Source organism: Bombina bombina, chromosome 11 (assembly GCF_027579735.1).
Source record: "Bombina bombina isolate aBomBom1 chromosome 11, aBomBom1.pri, whole genome shotgun sequence".
NCBI classification, from domain to species: Eukaryota; Metazoa; Chordata; class Amphibia; order Anura; family Bombinatoridae; genus Bombina; species Bombina bombina.
In genome coordinates, this window is record NC_069509.1 from 81,829,909 (window position 1) to 81,848,983 (window position 19,075).

General features: G+C 39.6%; 1 protein-coding gene across 4 annotated transcripts in view; it reads right to left on the reverse strand.

Moving 5' to 3' along the window:
- TOM1L2 (target of myb1 like 2 membrane trafficking protein) overlaps nucleotides 1-19,075 on the reverse strand; it is a 367,857-nt gene that overhangs the window by 142,487 nt on the left and 206,295 nt on the right. Inside the window, exon 13 of one of the 4 annotated variants that reach the window (XM_053694558.1) lies at nucleotides 9,200-9,265. The exons of the other annotated variants lie outside the window; for them this stretch is intronic. Within the exon in view, the coding sequence (XP_053550533.1) occupies nucleotides 9,200-9,265 (66 nt within the window). The remainder of the gene's footprint in view (nucleotides 1-9,199; nucleotides 9,266-19,075) is intronic. 4 annotated transcript variants of the gene reach the window in all.

Below are 19,075 nucleotides of genomic sequence, written 5' to 3' on the forward strand. Positions count from 1 at the left end.
GGGTTTGCTATTGTGGCGCGCAGAGCGCTTTGGTTGAAATCTTGGTCGGCTGATGCGTCTTCCAAGAACAAGCTACTAAACATTCCTTTCAAGGGGAAAACGCTGTTTGGTCCTGACTTGAAAGAGATTATCTCTGATATCACTGGGGGTAAGGGCCATGCCCTTCCTCAGGATCGGCCTTTCAAGGCAAAAAATAGACCTAATTTTCGTCCCTTTCGTAAAAACGGACCAGCCCAAGGTGCTACGTCCTCTAAGCAAGAAGGTAATACTTCTCAGGCCAAGCCAGCTTGGAGACCAATGCAAGGCTGGAACAAGGGAAAGCAGGCAAAGAAACCTGCCACTGCTACCAAGACAGCATGAAATATCGGCCCCCGATCCGGGACCGGATCTGGTGGGGGGCAGACTCTCTCTCTTCGCTCAGGCTTGGGCAAGAGATGTTCTGGATCCTTGGGCGCTAGAAATAGTCTCCCAGGGTTATCTTCTGGAATTCAAGGGACTTCCCCCAAGGGGAAGGTTCCACAGGTCTCAGTTGTCTTCAGACCACATAAAAAGACAGGCGTTCTTACTTTGCGTAGAAGACCTGTTAAAAATGGGAGTGATTCATCCTGTTCCATTGAGAGAACAAGGGATGGGGTTCTACTCCAATCTGTTCATAGTTCCCAAAAAAGAGGGAACATTCAGACCAATCCTAGATCTCAAGATCTTAAACAAATTTCTCAAGGTCCCATCTTTCAAGATGGAAACCATTCGAACTATCCTTCCTTCCATCCAGGAAGGTCAATTCATGACCACGGTGGATTTAAAGGATGCGTATCTACATATTCCTATCCACAAGGAACATCATCGGTTCCTAAGGTTTGCATTCCTGGACAAACATTACCAGTTCGTGGCGCTTCCTTTCGGATTAGCCACTGCTCCAAGGATTTTCACAAAGGCACTAGGGTCCCTTCTAGCTGTGCTATGACCAAGGGGCATTGCAGTAGTACCTTACCTGGACGACATTCTGATTCAAGCGTCGTCCCTCCCTCGAGCAAAGGCTCACACGGACATCGTCCTGGCCTTTCTCAGATCGCACGGCTGGAAAGTGAACGTGGAAAAGAGTTCTCTATCCCCGTCAACAAGGGTTCCCTTCTTGGGAACAATTATAGACTCCTCAGAAATGAGGATTTTTCTAACAGAGGCCAGAAAGACAAAGCTCCTGGACTCTTGTCGAATACTTCATTCCGTTCCTCTTCCTTCCGTAGCTCAGTGCATGGAAGTGATCGGGTTGATGGTAGCGGCAATGGACATAGTTCCTTTTGCGCGCATTCATCTAAGACCGTTACAACTGTGCATGCTCAGTCAGTGGAATGGGGACTATACAGACTTGTCTCCAAAGATACAAGTAAATCAGAGGACCAGAGACTCACTCCGTTGGTGGCTGTCCCTGGACAACCTGTCACGAGGGATGACATTCCACAGACCAGAGTGGGTCATTGTCACGACCGACGCCAGTCTGATGGGCTGGGGCGCGGTCTGGGGATCCCTGAAAGCTCAGGGTCTTTGGTCTCGGGAAGAATCTCTTCTACCGATAAATATTCTGGAACTGAGAGCGATATTCAATGCTCTCAAGGCTTGGCCTCAGCTAGCGAGGACCAAGTTCATACGGTTTCAATCAGACAACATGACGACTGTTGCGTACATCAACCATCAGGGGGGAACAAGGAGTTCCCTAGCGATGGAAGAAGTGACCAAGATCATTCTATGGGCGGAGTCTCACTCCTGCCACCTGTCTGCTATCCACATCCCGGGAGTGGAAAATTGGGAAGCGGATTTTCTGAGTCGTCAGACATTGCATCCGGGGGAGTGGGAACTCCATCCGGAAATCTTTGCCCAAGTCACTCAACTTTGGGGCATTCCAGACATGGATCTGATGGCCTCTCGTCAGAACTTCAAAGTTCCTTGCTACGGGTCCAGATCCAGGGATCCCAAGGCGGCTCTAGTGGATGCACTAGTAGCACCTTGGACCTTCAAACTAGCTTATGTGTTCCCGCCGTTTCCTCTCATCCCCAGGCTGGTAGCCAGGATCAATCAGGAGAGGGCGTCGGTGATCTTGATAGCTCCTGCGTGGCCACGCAGGACTTGGTATGCAGATCTGGTGAATATGTCATCGGCTCCACCTTGGAAGCTACCTTTGAGACGAGACCTTCTTGTTCAGGGTCCGTTCGAACATCCGAATCTGGTTTCACTCCAGCTGACTGCTTGGAGATTGAACGCTTGATTTTATCGAAGCGAGGTTTCTCAGATTCTGTTATCGATACTCTTGTTCAGGCCAGAAAGCCTGTAACTAGAAAGATTTACCATAAAATTTGGAAAAAATATATCTGTTGGTGTGAATCTAAAGGATTCCCTTGGGACAAGGTTAAGATTCCTAGGATTCTATCCTTCCTTCAAGAAGGATTGGAAAAAGGATTATCGGCAAGTTCCCTGAAGGGACAGATTTCTGCCTTGTCGGTGTTACTTCACAAAAAACTGGCAGCTGTGCCAGATGTTCAAGCCTTTGTTCAGGCTCTGGTTAGAATCAAGCCTGTTTACAAACCTTTGACTCCTCCTTGGAGTCTCAATTTAGTTCTTTCAGTTCTTCAGGGGGTTCCGTTTGAACCCTTACATTCCGTTGATATTAAGTTATTATCTTGGAAAGTTTTGTTTTTAGTTGCAATTTCTTCTGCTAGAAGAGTTTCAGAATTATCTGCTCTGCAGTGTTCTCCTCCTTATCTGGTGTTCCATGCAGATAAGGTGGTTTTACGTACTAAACCTGGTTTTCTTCCAAAAGTTGTTTCTAACAAAAACATTAACCAGGAGATTATCGTACCTTCTCTGTGTCCGAAACCAGTTTCAAAGAAGGAACGCTTGTTGCACAATTTGGATGTTGTTCGCGCTCTAAAATTCTATTTAGATGCTACAAAGGATTTTAGACAAACATCTTCCCTGTTTGTTGTTTATTCAGGTAAAAGGAGAGGTCAAAAAGCAACTTCTACCTCTCTCTCTTTTTGGATTAAAAGCATCATCAGATTGGCTTACGAGACTGCCGGACGGCAGCCTCCCGAAAGAATCACGGCTCATTCCACTAGGGCTGTGGCTTCCACATGGGCCTTCAAGAACGAGGCTTCTGTTGATCAGATATGTAGGGCAGCGACTTGGTCTTCACTGCACACTTTTACCAAATTTTACAAGTTTGATACTTTTGCTTCTTCTGAGGCTATTTTTGGGAGAAAGGTTTTGCAAGCCGTGGTGCCTTCCATTTAGGTGACCTGATTTGCTCCCTCCCTTCATCCGTGTCCTAAAGCTTTGGTATTGGTTCCCACAAGTAAGGATGACGCCGTGGACCGGACACACCTATGTTGGAGAAAACAGAATTTATGTTTACCTGATAAATTTCTTTCTCCAACGGTGTGTCCGGTCCACGGCCCGCCCTGGTTTTTTAATCAGGTCTGATAATTTATTTTCTTTAACTACAGTCACCACGGTACCATATGGTTTCTCCTATGCTATTATTCCTCCTTAACGTCGGTCGAATGACTGGGGTAGGCGGAGCCTAGGAGGGATCATGTGACCAGCTTTGCTGGGCTCTTTGCCATTTCCTGTTGGGGAAGAGAATATCCCACAAGTAAGGATGACGCCGTGGACCGGACACACCGTTGGAGAAAGAAATTTATCAGGTAAACATAAATTCTGTTTTTTTCATTTCATAGTATGATCTAATCAAATCCATAGTGGTATCTGGGGGTCAGATCTCAAAACTTCTAACACTGCGACAGGACAGCTCTACCTTTAAAAAAAACCAGAAGGTTATACTGCAATTAGGAGCATACCAAAATCAATAATTTCAAGGGGGGGGGGGGGGAGTAAATATCTATCTGTACAATACTAGTGAAATACAGTTAAAGGGACAATCAACACCAAAATTGTTATTGTTTCAAAACATAGATAACTCCTTTACTACCCATTCCTCAGCTTTGCACAACCAACATTCTTATACTAATATACTTTATAAAAATTTAAAACCTCTACATTTCTGCCTGTTTCTAAGCCACTATAGACAGCCTCTTATCACATGCGTTTTTTTTTAGCTTTTCACAACAGGAGATTGCTAGTTCATGTGTGCTCTCTCCTGTGTAGTCGTGCATGACACTGCACTAATTGGCTAAAATGCAAGTCATTAGATAATAAATAGCCATGTGATCAGGGGTCTGCAGAGGCTTAGATACAAGGTAATCACAGAGGTAAAAAGTATATTAATATAACCATGATGACTGTTCAAAACTGGGTAATAGGTAATAAAGGGATTATCTATATTTTTAGACAATAATAATTCTGGAGTAGACTGTCCTTTTAACAATTCTCTGCTATTTAAAAAAGAAAGCAAAACACTGTGTGGATATAGTAGTGATACAGCACATTCCGTTTTAACATCTCTATAAATTAGACAGAATATCTTTACCATGGCAGATTGCAGATTATGGATTTTGTAATGTTGTAATAAAGTTGTCTAATGAGTAAATAAATCAGTCGTGTGATCTTTATTCAGGACTCATCACAATTTTACTTGCAAGTGTGTTGTTACAATTGTAATACATGTACAATATACAGGTGGCCCTCGTTTTACAACGGTTCAATTTACACCGTTTCAGAATAACAACCTTTTTTTCCAGTCATGTGACTGCTATTGAAAAGCATTGAGAAGCAGTGCATTTATTAAAATAGCCAGTAGGTGGAGCTGTCCGCTTGTGTTGCAGCAAAGCCAAGCAAGCTAAAGTTAATCAGTTTAACCAGACCTGAGCTATCGAGCAGATTTCAAAAGAACAAGATCTTCCTGTCTATAAATCAGTCCAGATTGGAATGCATAGAAAGAACTGTTTGCAGAAAAATGCAAGTGAAGTCTGTGTTGTGTGATTATTTTATTAGGTTTATAATGCTGTTTAGCAAATGTTTTTGTTCATTTAACTTAGTTTAATTATATATTCTGTGTTGTGTGATTATTTTATCAGGTTTATAATGCTGTTTAGCATTTAAAGTCTTCATTTCAAAGCTTTAAAAATAATGTATTAGGTGTTACTTATGACAATTTTGAGAGGGGCCTGGAACCTATCTCCCTCACTTCCCATTAACTTACATTATAAACTGGGTTTCAATTTACAGCGGTTTCAATTTACAACCATTCCTTCTGTAACCTAACCCCGGCGTAAACTGAGGGCTACCTGTATTTGAAGACTTAACCTCCAGAAAAGGATTGGCACATAATGAAGAATTCAAATTGTGTTATATAGTAATCTACAAAATAATGATTAAGGTAAACCCAAGTATACTGCTCATAATTGTAACAAACAAGTTTACAATTGTGATGTTTAAGAATTTTTGGAGGTAATGTGAATTTTTCAGATGACCAATCACCTTAGTGAATTAATTGAAAGATGATAGAAATGAAAGATTGCTCTTTATGCTTAAAAGGGACAGTCTACAATATAATTTGTATTGTTTTAACAGATAGATAATCCCTTTATTACCCATTCCCCAATTTTGCACAACCAACACAGTTATATTAATATACTTTTTACCTCTGCGATTACCTTGTATTTAAACCTCTTCTGACAGCCCCCTGATCACATGACTTTTTATTTATTATCTATTGACTTGCATTTTTGTACTGTGCTGTGCTAACTCTTAAATAACTCCCTGGGCATGGAGACGTTATTTATAAGGCCCACGTGAACTAACAGTCTCTTGTTGTGAAAAGGAATTAAAAAAGCATCTGATAAGAGGCGGCCTTCAAGGGCTTAGAAATTAGCATATGAGTCTACCTAGGTTTAGTTTCAACTAAGAATACCAAGAGAACAAAGCAAATTTGATAAAACTAAATTGCAAAGTTGATTAAAATTACAAGTTTGGTTATCAATTTTGCTTCATTCTGTAGGTATCCTTTGTTAAAGAGTAATTCTAGGTAAACTCAGGAGTGTCCACGTGCCCTTAGCCGTCTGGCAGCAGTGTTTGCAACAATGTTTATAGCAATGTTATAAATCCATAGAATGGTACAGATACCAAATGACAGCAAAGTTTTCAACTATGTATAAGATTGCTATGGCTAAATACATGTGCACGCTCCTGAGCACACCTAGGATTACTCTTTAACAAAAGGATACCAAGAGAACTAAGCAAAATTGATGATCAAAGTAAAAAGTTGTTTACAATTTTAGGCTCTATCCAATTCAATTAAAGGGACAGTAAAGTCATAATTAGACATTCATGAGTTAGACAGAACATTTTTAAACAACATTCCAATTTACGTCTACTATTTAATTTGCTTCCTTCTCTTGATATCCTTTGCTGAAAGATTTATCTAGGTAATCTCAGGAGCAGCAAAAAACCTAGGTTCTAGCTGATGATTGGTGGCTGCATATATATACACCGATTGTCATTGGCTCACCCATATGTTTAGTTAGAAACTAATAGTGCATTGCTGCTCCTTCAACAAATTATACCAAGAGAATGAAGCAAATTTGATGGTAGAAGTAAATTGGAAAGTTGGTTAAAATTGTCTGTTCTACCTAAATCATAATTTCTTTTCGGGGGTTTCATGTCCCTTTAAGTTTACTTTTGACTTTACAGTCCCAGTAGTGAATGCTTTAATAACAAAATGATATAATGAAATAGCATAATATTTTAGATTACACTATATTAACCCTTTAAGATGGACACACCTATTGTGCAGGATCAATGACGTTTCAAACTACATATGATTAAAAAAAAAAGAAAAAAAAAAAAAGAAGATTCAGTAGGGAAAATAAAAATGAACCAAACAAAAATTACTATGGAACCTTTATCTACTGTAATTTAGGACTTTGATCCACAGAATATAAACAATGGTGTTGTCATATCGGAATTTGGACTTGACAGATACACCTCACACGGATAACCGCACTATTACTTCCAGCTTGTACCAGGTAGAAATTCTTATCCAGCGAACATCTCACTGCCAGACAGACAAACCCACAGTCACAGTAAATTGATATACTGCATCTCATTCAGAAGAAAAGCATGTGACTTAAATGAACTTTAATCACCTTAAGAGTTTAATTTAAAACAACTTTGAAATATACTTTATTTTACCTACTATTTATGTCATTTGTGGATTTTGTAATTATCAAAGCTGGAAATAGACACTGCAGGCATCTGAGGGCTAACCCCGCTACATAACGTTATCCAATTGGCTTCAGAAGATACAAATAATACACTTTATACTAGAATAATGACCATGGCTAGCCTTGTCTGCGGCAGACTCAAGCCCTAATTGGCTCCTCCATATAAGTCAAGGGGTGGGTAAAATTAGAAATGTTTAGACTTACCTGATTTGTTATTCTTTTACAACACAACAGAAATGTCTTGTAATTGGGAGGTGTGTACGTCCCTTTAATGGGCAAACTCAGTGGGTATTCTTGTTCTTTACTGCTGTGAAAATCTCTGTTTAAGTGTTTAATATTTTAAAAATGGTAAGACGCTGAGAAATGCTAGTTTAATCCTTTATGAAACTTGTGCTTATCATTGAAGAAAAGATATTGATAAAGGAACAGGGCGGTAAGGGGGGAGCCGGACAACAGAATCTCCGTACAGACAGAGTATTTTGCACATCATATGGTTTTCCACCTAACAAAGTGCAGCTACAGTAAGTAATGAGGATCAGTTGTTTTATATTTCAATGTGAAAATCCTTATGCAACTAAATTATTTCAACAACGACAACTCATTTATAGAGATACTCTTATTGGTTATTAGTGATCATGCTATAAGCAAAGTTTATTTTTCTCAAGATCACCAATAGGTATTTTGGATATTTATTCGGTTTCTCTACGAATAAATGAAAAATAATAATTGCTTGCAATCGATGACAATTGAAATGTGTCCATATATGGTATGAATAAGTACTTATGGTAATTATCTATAATCCATCTGGTATGTAGGGAAATGGACTACGATAACTAACAGATTTTAACTAGGAAACGCATTGCTTTTATATGTATGTACTTCTATGATCTAATTTGTTTCATTCTCTTGGTATCCTTTGTTAAACAAGCAGCAATGCAGTAATGAGAACTAGTTAACAAACTGGGTGAGCCAATAAAATAAAGCGTTTAAGTGCAGCCACCAATCAGCAGCTCCTGAGCCTACCTAGGTATCTTTTAAACAAAGGAATACCAAAAGAACAAAACAAATTAGATAATAGAAGTAAATTGGAAAGTTGTTTTAAATCACATGTACTATCCGAATCATGAAAGAAAAAAAATGTGTGTTTCATGTCCCTTTAAATGTAGCAAAACATATGCAGTGTGACCGATTTTCCTGTAACTGACCTCAGCAAATTGCAATTTTCCCATTCACTTATGATGTTCTGGAGTGCATCTCCTTATACTGGAGCATACTGCAGTTTGCCTGAGCTATTTATCACTTAAAGGGACACTGAACCCAAATGTTTTATTTTGTGATTCAGATAGAGCATGCAATTTTAAGCAACTTTCTAATTTACTCCTATTATCAATTTTTCTTCGTTCACTTGCTAGCTTTATTTGAAAAAGAAGGCATCTAAGCTTCTTTTTTTGGTTCAGACTCTGGACAGCACTTTTTTTTATTGGTGGATGAATTTATCCACCAATCAGCAAGAACAACCTAGGTTATTTACCAAAAATGGGCCGGCATCTAAACTTACATTCTTGCATTTCAAATAAAGATACCAAGAGAATGAAGAAAAATTGATAATAGGAGTATATTAGAAAGTTGCTTAAAATTGCATGCTCTATCTGAATCACGAAAGAAAAAATTGGGGTTCAGTGTCCCTTTAAATTGTTTCTAATATTTTAGGAAGTCAGTACATATTCCTGGATAGTAATGTAACAGACTAACAAGGTCATTTAAGTAAAGGTTTTTAACTTCAGAATAAGGTTTTGCACATAAGGTGTTTGTACAAACATAATATTTTCCTCCTTCTCTGGTTCCCCTAATCCTATTTTTATTTACTGATAGCCCCATCAGGGTGCTTCACTGATTATTATGTTAGAGATGGCAAATACCCGGCCTGTTTGAGTTTCTGGCAATGTCCGGCTGGTAAGTATGTTATGCCATATAGGGATAGGGAATACGAGAGGGCAGTATCTACTTGCTGGTGATCTGCTCACCATTCCTTGAGTGATGAGCCATTTGTCTATGGGCTCCATGTCTGTACCTCCACCTCTCAATCTCCTCTGGATCAAAACCAAGAAAAAAAGGTGAAAAAGTGCAGCAAAACACAAGAAAAGCAAACAATAAAGATACATTAAAATGTATACTCAACAGGCATTGTCTATCCTGAAAGACAGCTGAACAAAAGTAATCATCAGCAACCCTAGAGATAACTCAAGACCTATATTATTAAACCACAATCAGCTTAGAGACCAAGGCAGTGCGCGCTTAAAGGGACAGTAAAGTCATAAATTAGACATTCATGATTCAGACGACAGAGAATACAAGTGTAAACAACTTACTAATTTACTTCTATTATTTAATTTGCTTCATTTTCTTGATATCCTTTGCTGAAAGCTTTATCAAGGTAAGCTCAGGAGTAGCAAATAACCTAAGTTCTAGCTGCTGATTGATGGCTATATATATATATATATATATATATATATATATATATATATATATATATATATATATATATATACACACACACACACACACATACATACATACACACATATACATACACACACCAATTGTCTTTGGTTCACCCATGTGTTTAGTTAGAAACCAGTAGTGCATTGCTACTCCAACAAATGATACCAAGAGAATGAAGCAAATTTGATAATAGAAGTAAACTGGGAAGTTGTTTAAAATGGTCTGTTCTACCTAAATCATGGAAGAAAATTTAATGCCCCTTTAATTAACCACCATCAATATATTGTGACTTGGTACACATTACATTTTTGATTTTACATAGGGGTTTGATTCCAATTTTGTCGATCACCTGGTTTTCGGTTCTCGATGCACATTTTTTGACATAGGAACAATCAAAAACTAAATAACACCATGTTTGTATTAGAAAAATATTGCATATTGTAAAATGTACCCAATGGACAACATTGACTTTGGTGATCACAATCCACCCAAACACAAGTTCAACCAAATATAGAAAACATAACAGACCCATTTAATTCAACAAGGTACTCGATAAATGCTCAACATTCAACATTGATTGATAAAACTCATTGGCCACGGCCTTGCATATGCTCAGACCCAAAAAAGATGGCATTGCCCACGCCAACAACAGCAATGGACGTTTTTTGCTGACCATCATCAATTAAAAAAACATGATCTACTATGTATCAACAGTTACAGAATTTATATCAATACCAATGTATTTCTGTCAGTAAATTACATTAAAAATGTTATTAAAATAATAATAATAATAATAAACGCACCACTCTATACTATTGCTACACACATGGATTTTATTCAGCCCAATAACCCATTTTGGTTTTCTGTGAGCAACAGCCATTATCAGCTGTTCGTACTTGTATGGGGAAACGGAGATCAAACAACATCAACCTCGACTGTGTTTGACTTCAAGGGATTGTTTTAAAAGAAAAAAATTAATAATTAACTTCATGAACATCCAATCACATTTTTACTTTAATATCAAACAAGAATTCCAGAAAGAAAAGAAAACGACAAAAGATTTTCTCAACTTTACAAATAGTAACAGAAATCTAGAGTTGGACCGCATTCTAATCTATTAGAATAACCTTAAAGGCAAGCTGGGGGGATTTATTGGCTTTGTTTTCTAAAGAATTCTGATCAATATGAAAACCATCTGTTGGGGCATCAGTAAAATAACTCAAATTAAGTGTATAATCTAATCAATGGCAGAGCTGCACAGGGTACACAACTTCTCCAATCTTTTACACCGACATTGTGCAGGAGGAGGAGGGATTAAATACCCCCCCCCCCCTTGCTTTTTTAAATGCAGATTTTTCATTAAGCCAATAATATCAATTCATGATGTGTGCAACTTTAATTTTATATTTATTTTTTTATCAAAATCCTATACAAATGTATAGTCCAAACACTTCATTGCAACTACAAATTGGCATTCTGAGGTCTCCAATTAGGTAGTATTCTGAAAATGTGTGGTTCATGGCAGAATACAATGCACGTACGTTGGGATTAGACCAATGTGAGCTGTGTTGGTACTTTTGTCACAAATAGTTTATTTGTTTAGAACAAACAAGCAACCCTCAATATGGTGGGGTGTAGGTTTTTCTGAGCTCCAAGCATCTGTATAGGTAGAATCCTGCTTGAGATGGGCCCCTCATTTTTATGTCTGAATTCCAGCTACTTAAAGGGACACTGAACCCATTTTTTTTTTCCTTTCGAGATTCAGATAGAGCATGCAATTTTAAGCAACTTTCTAATTTACTCCTATTATTTTTCTTCGTTCTCTTGCTATCTTTATTTGAAAAAGAAGCCATCTAAGCTAAGAAGCCAGCCAATTTTTGTTTCAGACCATGGACAGCACTTGTTTATTGGTGGGTGAATTTATTCACTAATCAGCAAAAACAACCCAGGTTGTTCACCAAAAATGGGCCGGCATTTAAACTTACATTCTTGCTTTTCAAATAAAGATATCAAGAGAATGAAGAAAATTTGATAATAGGAGTAAATTACAAAGTTGCTTAAAATTGCATTGTTTATCTGAATCATGAAAGAAAAAAATTGGGTTCAGTGTCCCTTTAATATTATTCCTACTGACTCATATCTCATCAAACAATATTGCATTGCTTTGTCTGATGGCTTCTTTTATTTCAGATATGCACATTTGGCAATTGTACAGGATTTATATTTGTAATATAGACATTGAATTATCTATTCATATGTACCATTAGCAGAGCAATATTACTTCTCTCTTTAGCTTGTTATTGGATTTGCAATGCAGGAATGGGGTTTGTGTCTTCTTTAGACATAAAGGCTGCTAACCCATTTTCTTTTTAACTCTTTTAAGGACTGTAAATCTATTGTTCCTGGTGTTTAAAGGGACAGTACACTGTAAAATTGTTTTTCCATTAATGTATTTTAAATGACTTGTTATACCAGCTGCATAGTATAACATATTTGAGAAATTGCATTTTCAGGTTTATTTGTGAATATGAAGTAGCTGCTGTTGTGCTTTGAAACCACAGCCTATTACAATGGGTTGATCTTAAAGATGATATCAGAGCTCATTATGTTATAACTTTGTGTAAACAGACTTGCTTCCTTATCTAATATTTGTCTGTAACACCTAAGCTCAATACATAGAGAGAACAATGGAAAATGATCATTTTATTACTTAACTATCCTGCATCCCACTGAGCGTGTAACTTCTTCTGCTGGCTGTGTTTACTTAGGCTGTCAATAGCCTATACTATATACTATAGGCCTAAAGTATTGAAACTTTCAGTATAGGTGGCTATACCACAGGCTAAATCAGCTATTTCAAATGCTGAAATCGAAGTAAAGGAGCTACTTGTCAACAATTTAATACACTCTAGCAGGTAAAATGGATCATTGGGAATAATTTAAATGGGAGAATTTTTTTGGGTGAACTGTCCCTTTAAAGAATTGAGAAAAAAAAAACAGAATTTATGTTTACCTGATAAATTACTTTCTCCAACGGTGTGTCCGGTCCACGGCGTCATCCTTACTTGTGGGATATTCTCTTCCCCAACAGGAAATGGCAAAGAGCCCAGCAAAGCTGGTCACATGATCCCTCCTAGGCTCCGCCTTCCCCAGTCATTCGACCGACGTAAAGGAGGAATATTTGCATAGGAGAAATCATATGATACCGTGGTGACTGTAGTTAAAGAAAATAAATTATCAGACCTGATTAAAAAACCAGGGCGGGCCGTGGACCGGACACACCGTTGGAGAAAGTAATTTATCAGGTAAACATAAATTCTGTTTTCTCCAACATAGGTGTGTCCGGTCCACGGCGTCATCCTTACCTGTGGGAACCAATACCAAAGCTTTAGGACACGGATGAAGGGAGGGAGCAAATCAGGTCACCTAGATGGAAGGCACCACGGCTTGCAAAACCTTTCTCCCAAAAATAGCCTCAGAAGAAGCAAAAGTATCAAATTTGTAAAATTTAGTAAAAGTGTGCAGTGAAGACCAAGTCGCTGCCCTACATATCTGATCAACAGAAGCCTCGTTCTTGAAGGCCCATGTGGAAGCCACGGCCTTAGTGGAATGAGCTGTGATTCTTTCAGGAGGCTGCCGTCCGGCAGTCTCGTAAGTCAATCTGATGATGCTTTTAAGCCAAAAAGAGAGAGAGGTAGAAGTTGCTTTTTGACCTCTCCTTTTACCAGAATAAACAACAAACAAGGAAGATGTTTGTCTAAAATCCTTTGTAGCATCTAAATAGAATTTTAGAGCACGAACTACATCCAAATTGTGCAACAAACGTTCCTTCTTTGAAACTGGATTCGGACACAAAGAAGGCACGACTATCTCCTGGTTAATGTTTTTGTTAGAAACAACTTTCGGAAGAAAACCAGGTTTAGTACGCAAAACCACCTTATCTGCATGGAACACCAGATAAGGGGGAGAACACTGCAGAGCAGATAACTCTGAAACTCTTCTAGCAGAAGAGATTGCAACCAAAAACAAAACTTTCCAAGATAATAACTTAATATCAACGGAATGTAAGGGTTCAAACGGAACCCCCTGAAGAACTGAAAGAACTAAATTGAGACTCCAAGGAGGAGTCAAAGGTTTGTAAACAGGCTTGATTCTAACCAGAGCCTGAACAAAAGCTTGAACATCTGGCACAGCTGCCAGCTTTTTGTGAAGTAACACAGACAAAGCAGAAATCTGTCCCTTCAAAGAACTTGCAGATAATCCTTTCTCCAAACCTTCTTGAAGAAAGGATAGAATCTTAGGAATTTTTATCTTGTCCCAAGGGAATCCTTTAGATTCACACCAACAGATATATCTTTTCCATATTTTATGGTAGATTTTTCTAGTTACAGGCTTTCTGGCCTGAACAAGAGTATCAATGACAGAATCTGAGAACCCTCGCTTTGATAAAATCAAGCATTCAATCTCCAAGCAGTCAGTTGGAGTGAGACCAGATTCGGATGTTCGAACGGACCTTGAACAAGAAGGTCCCGTCTCAAAGGTAGCTTCCATGGTGGAGCCGATGACATATTCACCAGGTCTGCATACCAAGTCCTGCGTGGCCACGCAGGAGCTATCAAGATCACCGATGCCCTCTCCTGATTGATCCTGGCTACCAGCCTGGGGATGAGAGGAAACGGTGGGAACACATATGCTAGTTTGAAGGTCCAAGGTGCTACTAGTGCATCTACTAGAGTCGCCTTGGGATCCCTGGATCTGGACCCGTAGCAAGGAACCTTGAAGTTCTGACGAGAGGCCATCAGATCCATGTCTGGAATGCCCCACAACTGAGTAATTTGGGCAAAGATTTCCGGATGGAGTTCCCACTCCCCCGGATGAAATGACTGACGACTCAGAAAATCTGCTTCCCAATTTTCCACTCCTGGGATGTGGATTGCAGACAAGTGGCAGGAGTGAGTCTCCGCCCATTGAATGATTTTGGTCACTTCTTCCATCGCCAGGGAACTCCTTGTTCCCCCCTGATGGTTGATGTACGCAACAGTCGTCATGTTGTCCGATTGAAACCGTATGAATTTGGCCTTTGCTAGCTGAGGCCAAGCCTTGAGAGCATTGAATATCGCTCTTAGTTCCAGAATATTTATCGGGAGAAGAGATTCTTCCCGAGACCAAAGACCCTGAGCTTTCAGGAGTCCCCAGACCGCGCCCCAGCCCACCAGACTGGCGTCGGTCGTGACAATGACCCACTCTGGTCTGCGGAAGCTCATCCCCTGTGACAGGTTGTCCAGGGACAGCCACCAACGGAGTGAATCTCTGGTCCTCTGATCTACTTGTATCGTCGGAGACAAGTCTGTATAATCCCCATTCCACTGACTGAGCATGCACAGTTGTAATGGTCTCAGATGAATTCGCGCAAAAGGAACTATGTCCATTGCCGCGACCATCAAACCTATTACTTCCATGCACTGCGCTATGGAAGGAAGAGGAACAGAATGAAGTACTTGACAAGAGTTTAGAAGTTTTGATTTTCTGGCCTCTGTCAGAAAAATCCTCATTTCTAAGGAGTCTATTATTGTTCCCAAGAAGGGAACTCTTGTTGACGGAGATAGAGAACTTTTTTCTACGTTCACTTTCCACCCGTGAGATCTGAGAAAGGCCAGGACGATGTCCGTGTGAGCCTTTGCTTGTGGAAGGGACGACGCTTGAATCAGAATGTCGTCCAAGTAAGGTACTACTGCAATGCCCCTTGGTCTTAGCACCGCTAGAAGGGACCCCAGTACCTTTGTGAAAATTCTTGGAGCAGTGGCTAATCAGAACGGAAGTGCCACAAACTGGTAATGCTTGTCCAGAAAGGCGAACCTTAGGAACCGATGATGTTCCTTGTGGATAGGAATATGTAGATACGCATCCTTTAAATCTACCATGGTCATGAATTGACCTTCCTGGATGGAAGGAAGAATTGTTCGAATGGTTTCCATTTTGAACGATGGGACCTTGAGAAACTTGTTTAGGATCTTGAGATCTAAGATTGGTCTGAATGTTCCCTCTTTTTTGGGAACTATGAACAGATTGGAGTAGAACCCCATCCCTTGTTCTCCTAATGGAACAGGATGAATCACTCCCATTTTTAACAGGTCTTCTACACAATGTAAGAATGCCTGTTTTTTTATGTGGTCTGAAGACAATTGAGACCTGTGGAACCTCCCCCTTGGGGGAAGCCCCTTGAATTCCAGAAGATAACCTTGGGAGACTATTTCCAGCGCCCAAGGATCCAGAACATCTCTTGCCCAAGCCTGAGCGAAGAGAGAGAGTCTGCCCCCCACCAGATCCGGTCCCGGATCGGGGGCCAACATCTCATGCTGTCTTGGTAGCAGTGGCAGGTTTCTTGGCCTGCTTACCTTTGTTCCAGCCTTGCATTGGCCTCCAGGCTGGCTTGGCTTGAGAAGTATTACCCTCTTGCTTAGAGGATGTAGCACTTGGGGCTGGTCCGTTTCTGCGAAAGGGACGAAAATTTGGTTTATTTTTAGCCTTGAAAGACCTATCCTGAGGAAGGGCGTGGCCCTTACCCCCAGTGATATCAGAAATAATCTCTTTCAAGTCAGGGCCAAACAGCGTTTTCCCCTTGAAAGGAATGTTAAGCAATTTGTTCTTGGAAGACGCATCCGCTGACCAAGATTTTAGCCAAAGCGCTCTGCGCGCCACAATAGCAAACCCAGAATTTTTCGCCGCTATTCTAGCCAATTGCAAAGTGGCGTCTAAGGTGAAAGAGTTAGCCAATTTGAGAGCATGAATTCTGTCCAAAATCTCCTCATAAGAAGAATCTTTATTGAGCGCCTTTTCTAGTTCCTCGAACCAGAAACACGCTGCTGTAGTGACAGGAACAATGCATGAAATTGGTTGTAGAAGGTAACCTTGCTGAACAAACATCTTTTTAAGCAAACCCTCTAATTTTTTATCCATAGGATCTTTGAAAGCACAACTATCTTCTATGGGTATAGTGGTGCGTTTGTTTAGAGTAGAAACCGCCCCCTCGACCTTGGGGACTGTCTGCCATAAGTCCTTTCTGGGGTCGACCATAGGAAACAATTTCTTAAATATAGGGGGAGGGACGAAAGGTATGCCGGGCCTTTCCCATTCTTTGTTTACAATATCCGCCACCCGCTTGGGTATAGGAAAAGCTTCGGGGGGCCCCGGGACCTCTAGGAACTTGTCCATCTTACATAATTTCTCTGGAATGACCAAATTCTCACAATCATCCAGAGTAGATAACACCTCCTTAAGCAGAGCGCGGAGATGTTCCAATTTAAATTTGAATGTAATCACATCAGGTTCAGCTTGTTGAGAAATTTTCCCTGAATCTGAAATTTCTCCCTCAGACAAAACCTCCCTGGCCCCCTCAGACTGGTGTAGGGGCACTTCAGAACCAATATCATCAGCGTCCTCATGCTCTTCCGTATTTTCTAAAACAGAGCAGTCGCGCTTTCGCTGATAAGTGGGCATTTTGGCTAAAATGTTTTTGATAGAATTATCCATTACAGCCGTTAATTGTTGCATAGTAAGGAGTATTGGCGCACTAGATGTACTAGGGGCCTCCTGTGTGGGCAAGACTGGCGTAGACGAAGGAGGGGATGATGCAGTACTATGCTTACTCCCCTCACTTGAGGAATCATCTTGGGCATCATTTTCTCTAAATTTTGTGTCACATAAATCACATCTATTTAAATGAGAAGGAACCTTGGCTTCCCCACATACAGAACACAGTCTATCTGTTAGTTCAGACATGTTAAACAGGCATAAACTTGATAACAAAGTACAAAAAACGTTTTAAAATAAAACCGTTACTGTCACTTTAAATTTTAAACTGAACACACTTTATTACTGCAAATGTGAAAAAGTATGAAGGAATTGTTCAAAATTCACCAAAATTTCACCACAGTGTCTTAAGGCCTTAAAAGTATTGCACACCAAATTTGAAAGCTTTAACTTGTTTTTATGTTTAACCCCTATACAGTCCCTGGTATCTGCTTTGCTGAGACCCAACCAAGCCCAAAGGGGAATACGATACCAAATGACGCCTTCAGAAAGCCTTTTCTATGTATCTGAGCTCCTCACACATGCATCTGCATGTCATGCTTCTCAAAAACAACTGCGCAATAGAGGCGCGAAAATGAGGCTCTGCCTATGATTAGGGAAAGCCCCTAGAGAACAAGGTGTCCAATACAGTGCCTGCCGGTTATTTTACATAATTCCCAAGAATAAAATAATTCCTCAAAGCTATGAAGTATTAAAAATGCTTATATATCAATCGTTTTAGCCCAGAAAATGTCTACCAGTCTTAAAAGCCCTTGTGAAGCCCTTTATTCTTATGTAATAAAAATGGCTTACCGGATCCCATAGGGAAAATGACAGCTTCCAGCATTACATAGTCTTGTTAGAAATGTGTCATACCTCAAGCAGCAAAAGTCTGCTCACTGTTTACCCCAACTGAAGTTAATTCCTCTCAACAGTCCTGTGTGGAAACAGCCATCGATTTTAGTAACGGTTGCTAAAATCATTTTCCTCTTACAAACAGAAATCTTCATCACTTTTCTGTTCCAGAGTAAATAGTACATACCAGCACTATTTTAAAATAACAAACTCTTGATTGAAGAATAAAAAACTACAGTTAAACACCAAAAAACTCTAAGCCATCTCCGTGGAGATGTTGCCTGTACAACGGCAAAGAGAATGACTGGGGAAGGCGGAGCCTAGGAGGGATCATGTGACCAGCTTTGCTGGGCTCTTTGCCATTTCCTGTTGGGGAAGAGAATATCCCACAAGTAAGGATGACGCCGTGGACCGGACACACCTATGTTGGAGAAAAAGGTATGAAGAAACTCATTATAGCTTATATACTGATAGGAAGAAGGTTGATTAGAAGATATTGGTTATCTAAGAGAGCACCTTCGATGACACTTTTTATACTGGAAATATCCATACAGCATTGGGTAGAATTATCAAATATGGAAATTGGTTATAACAAAAGGACTGCCTTTTTTTAAAAAAAAGATTAACTATGTTTATTAATAAACAGTCAGTCATGTTTCAGTATAAAATGTTATATTCATAAAGTAAATCGGTTTATCTTGTAGAAGCCAAAGGAGAATGATCAGAATTTATTTTTCTAGCCAATAGGAAAACACTTTTTAATATATTTTTTGCAGCACTTTGTAGTCACAGCCCCCCCCCCCCCAAAAAAAAAAATGTATTCACTTACTTGTGGTGGATTTTTTCCTCACAGATTGTTTACTAATAAATAGAAAATCTTAAAAGGGATAGGAAACCCAAAATGTACCTCTTATCTATTTTGCTTTGTTCTCTTGGTATCCTTAATTAAAAGCATATCTAGGGTAGGCTCAGGG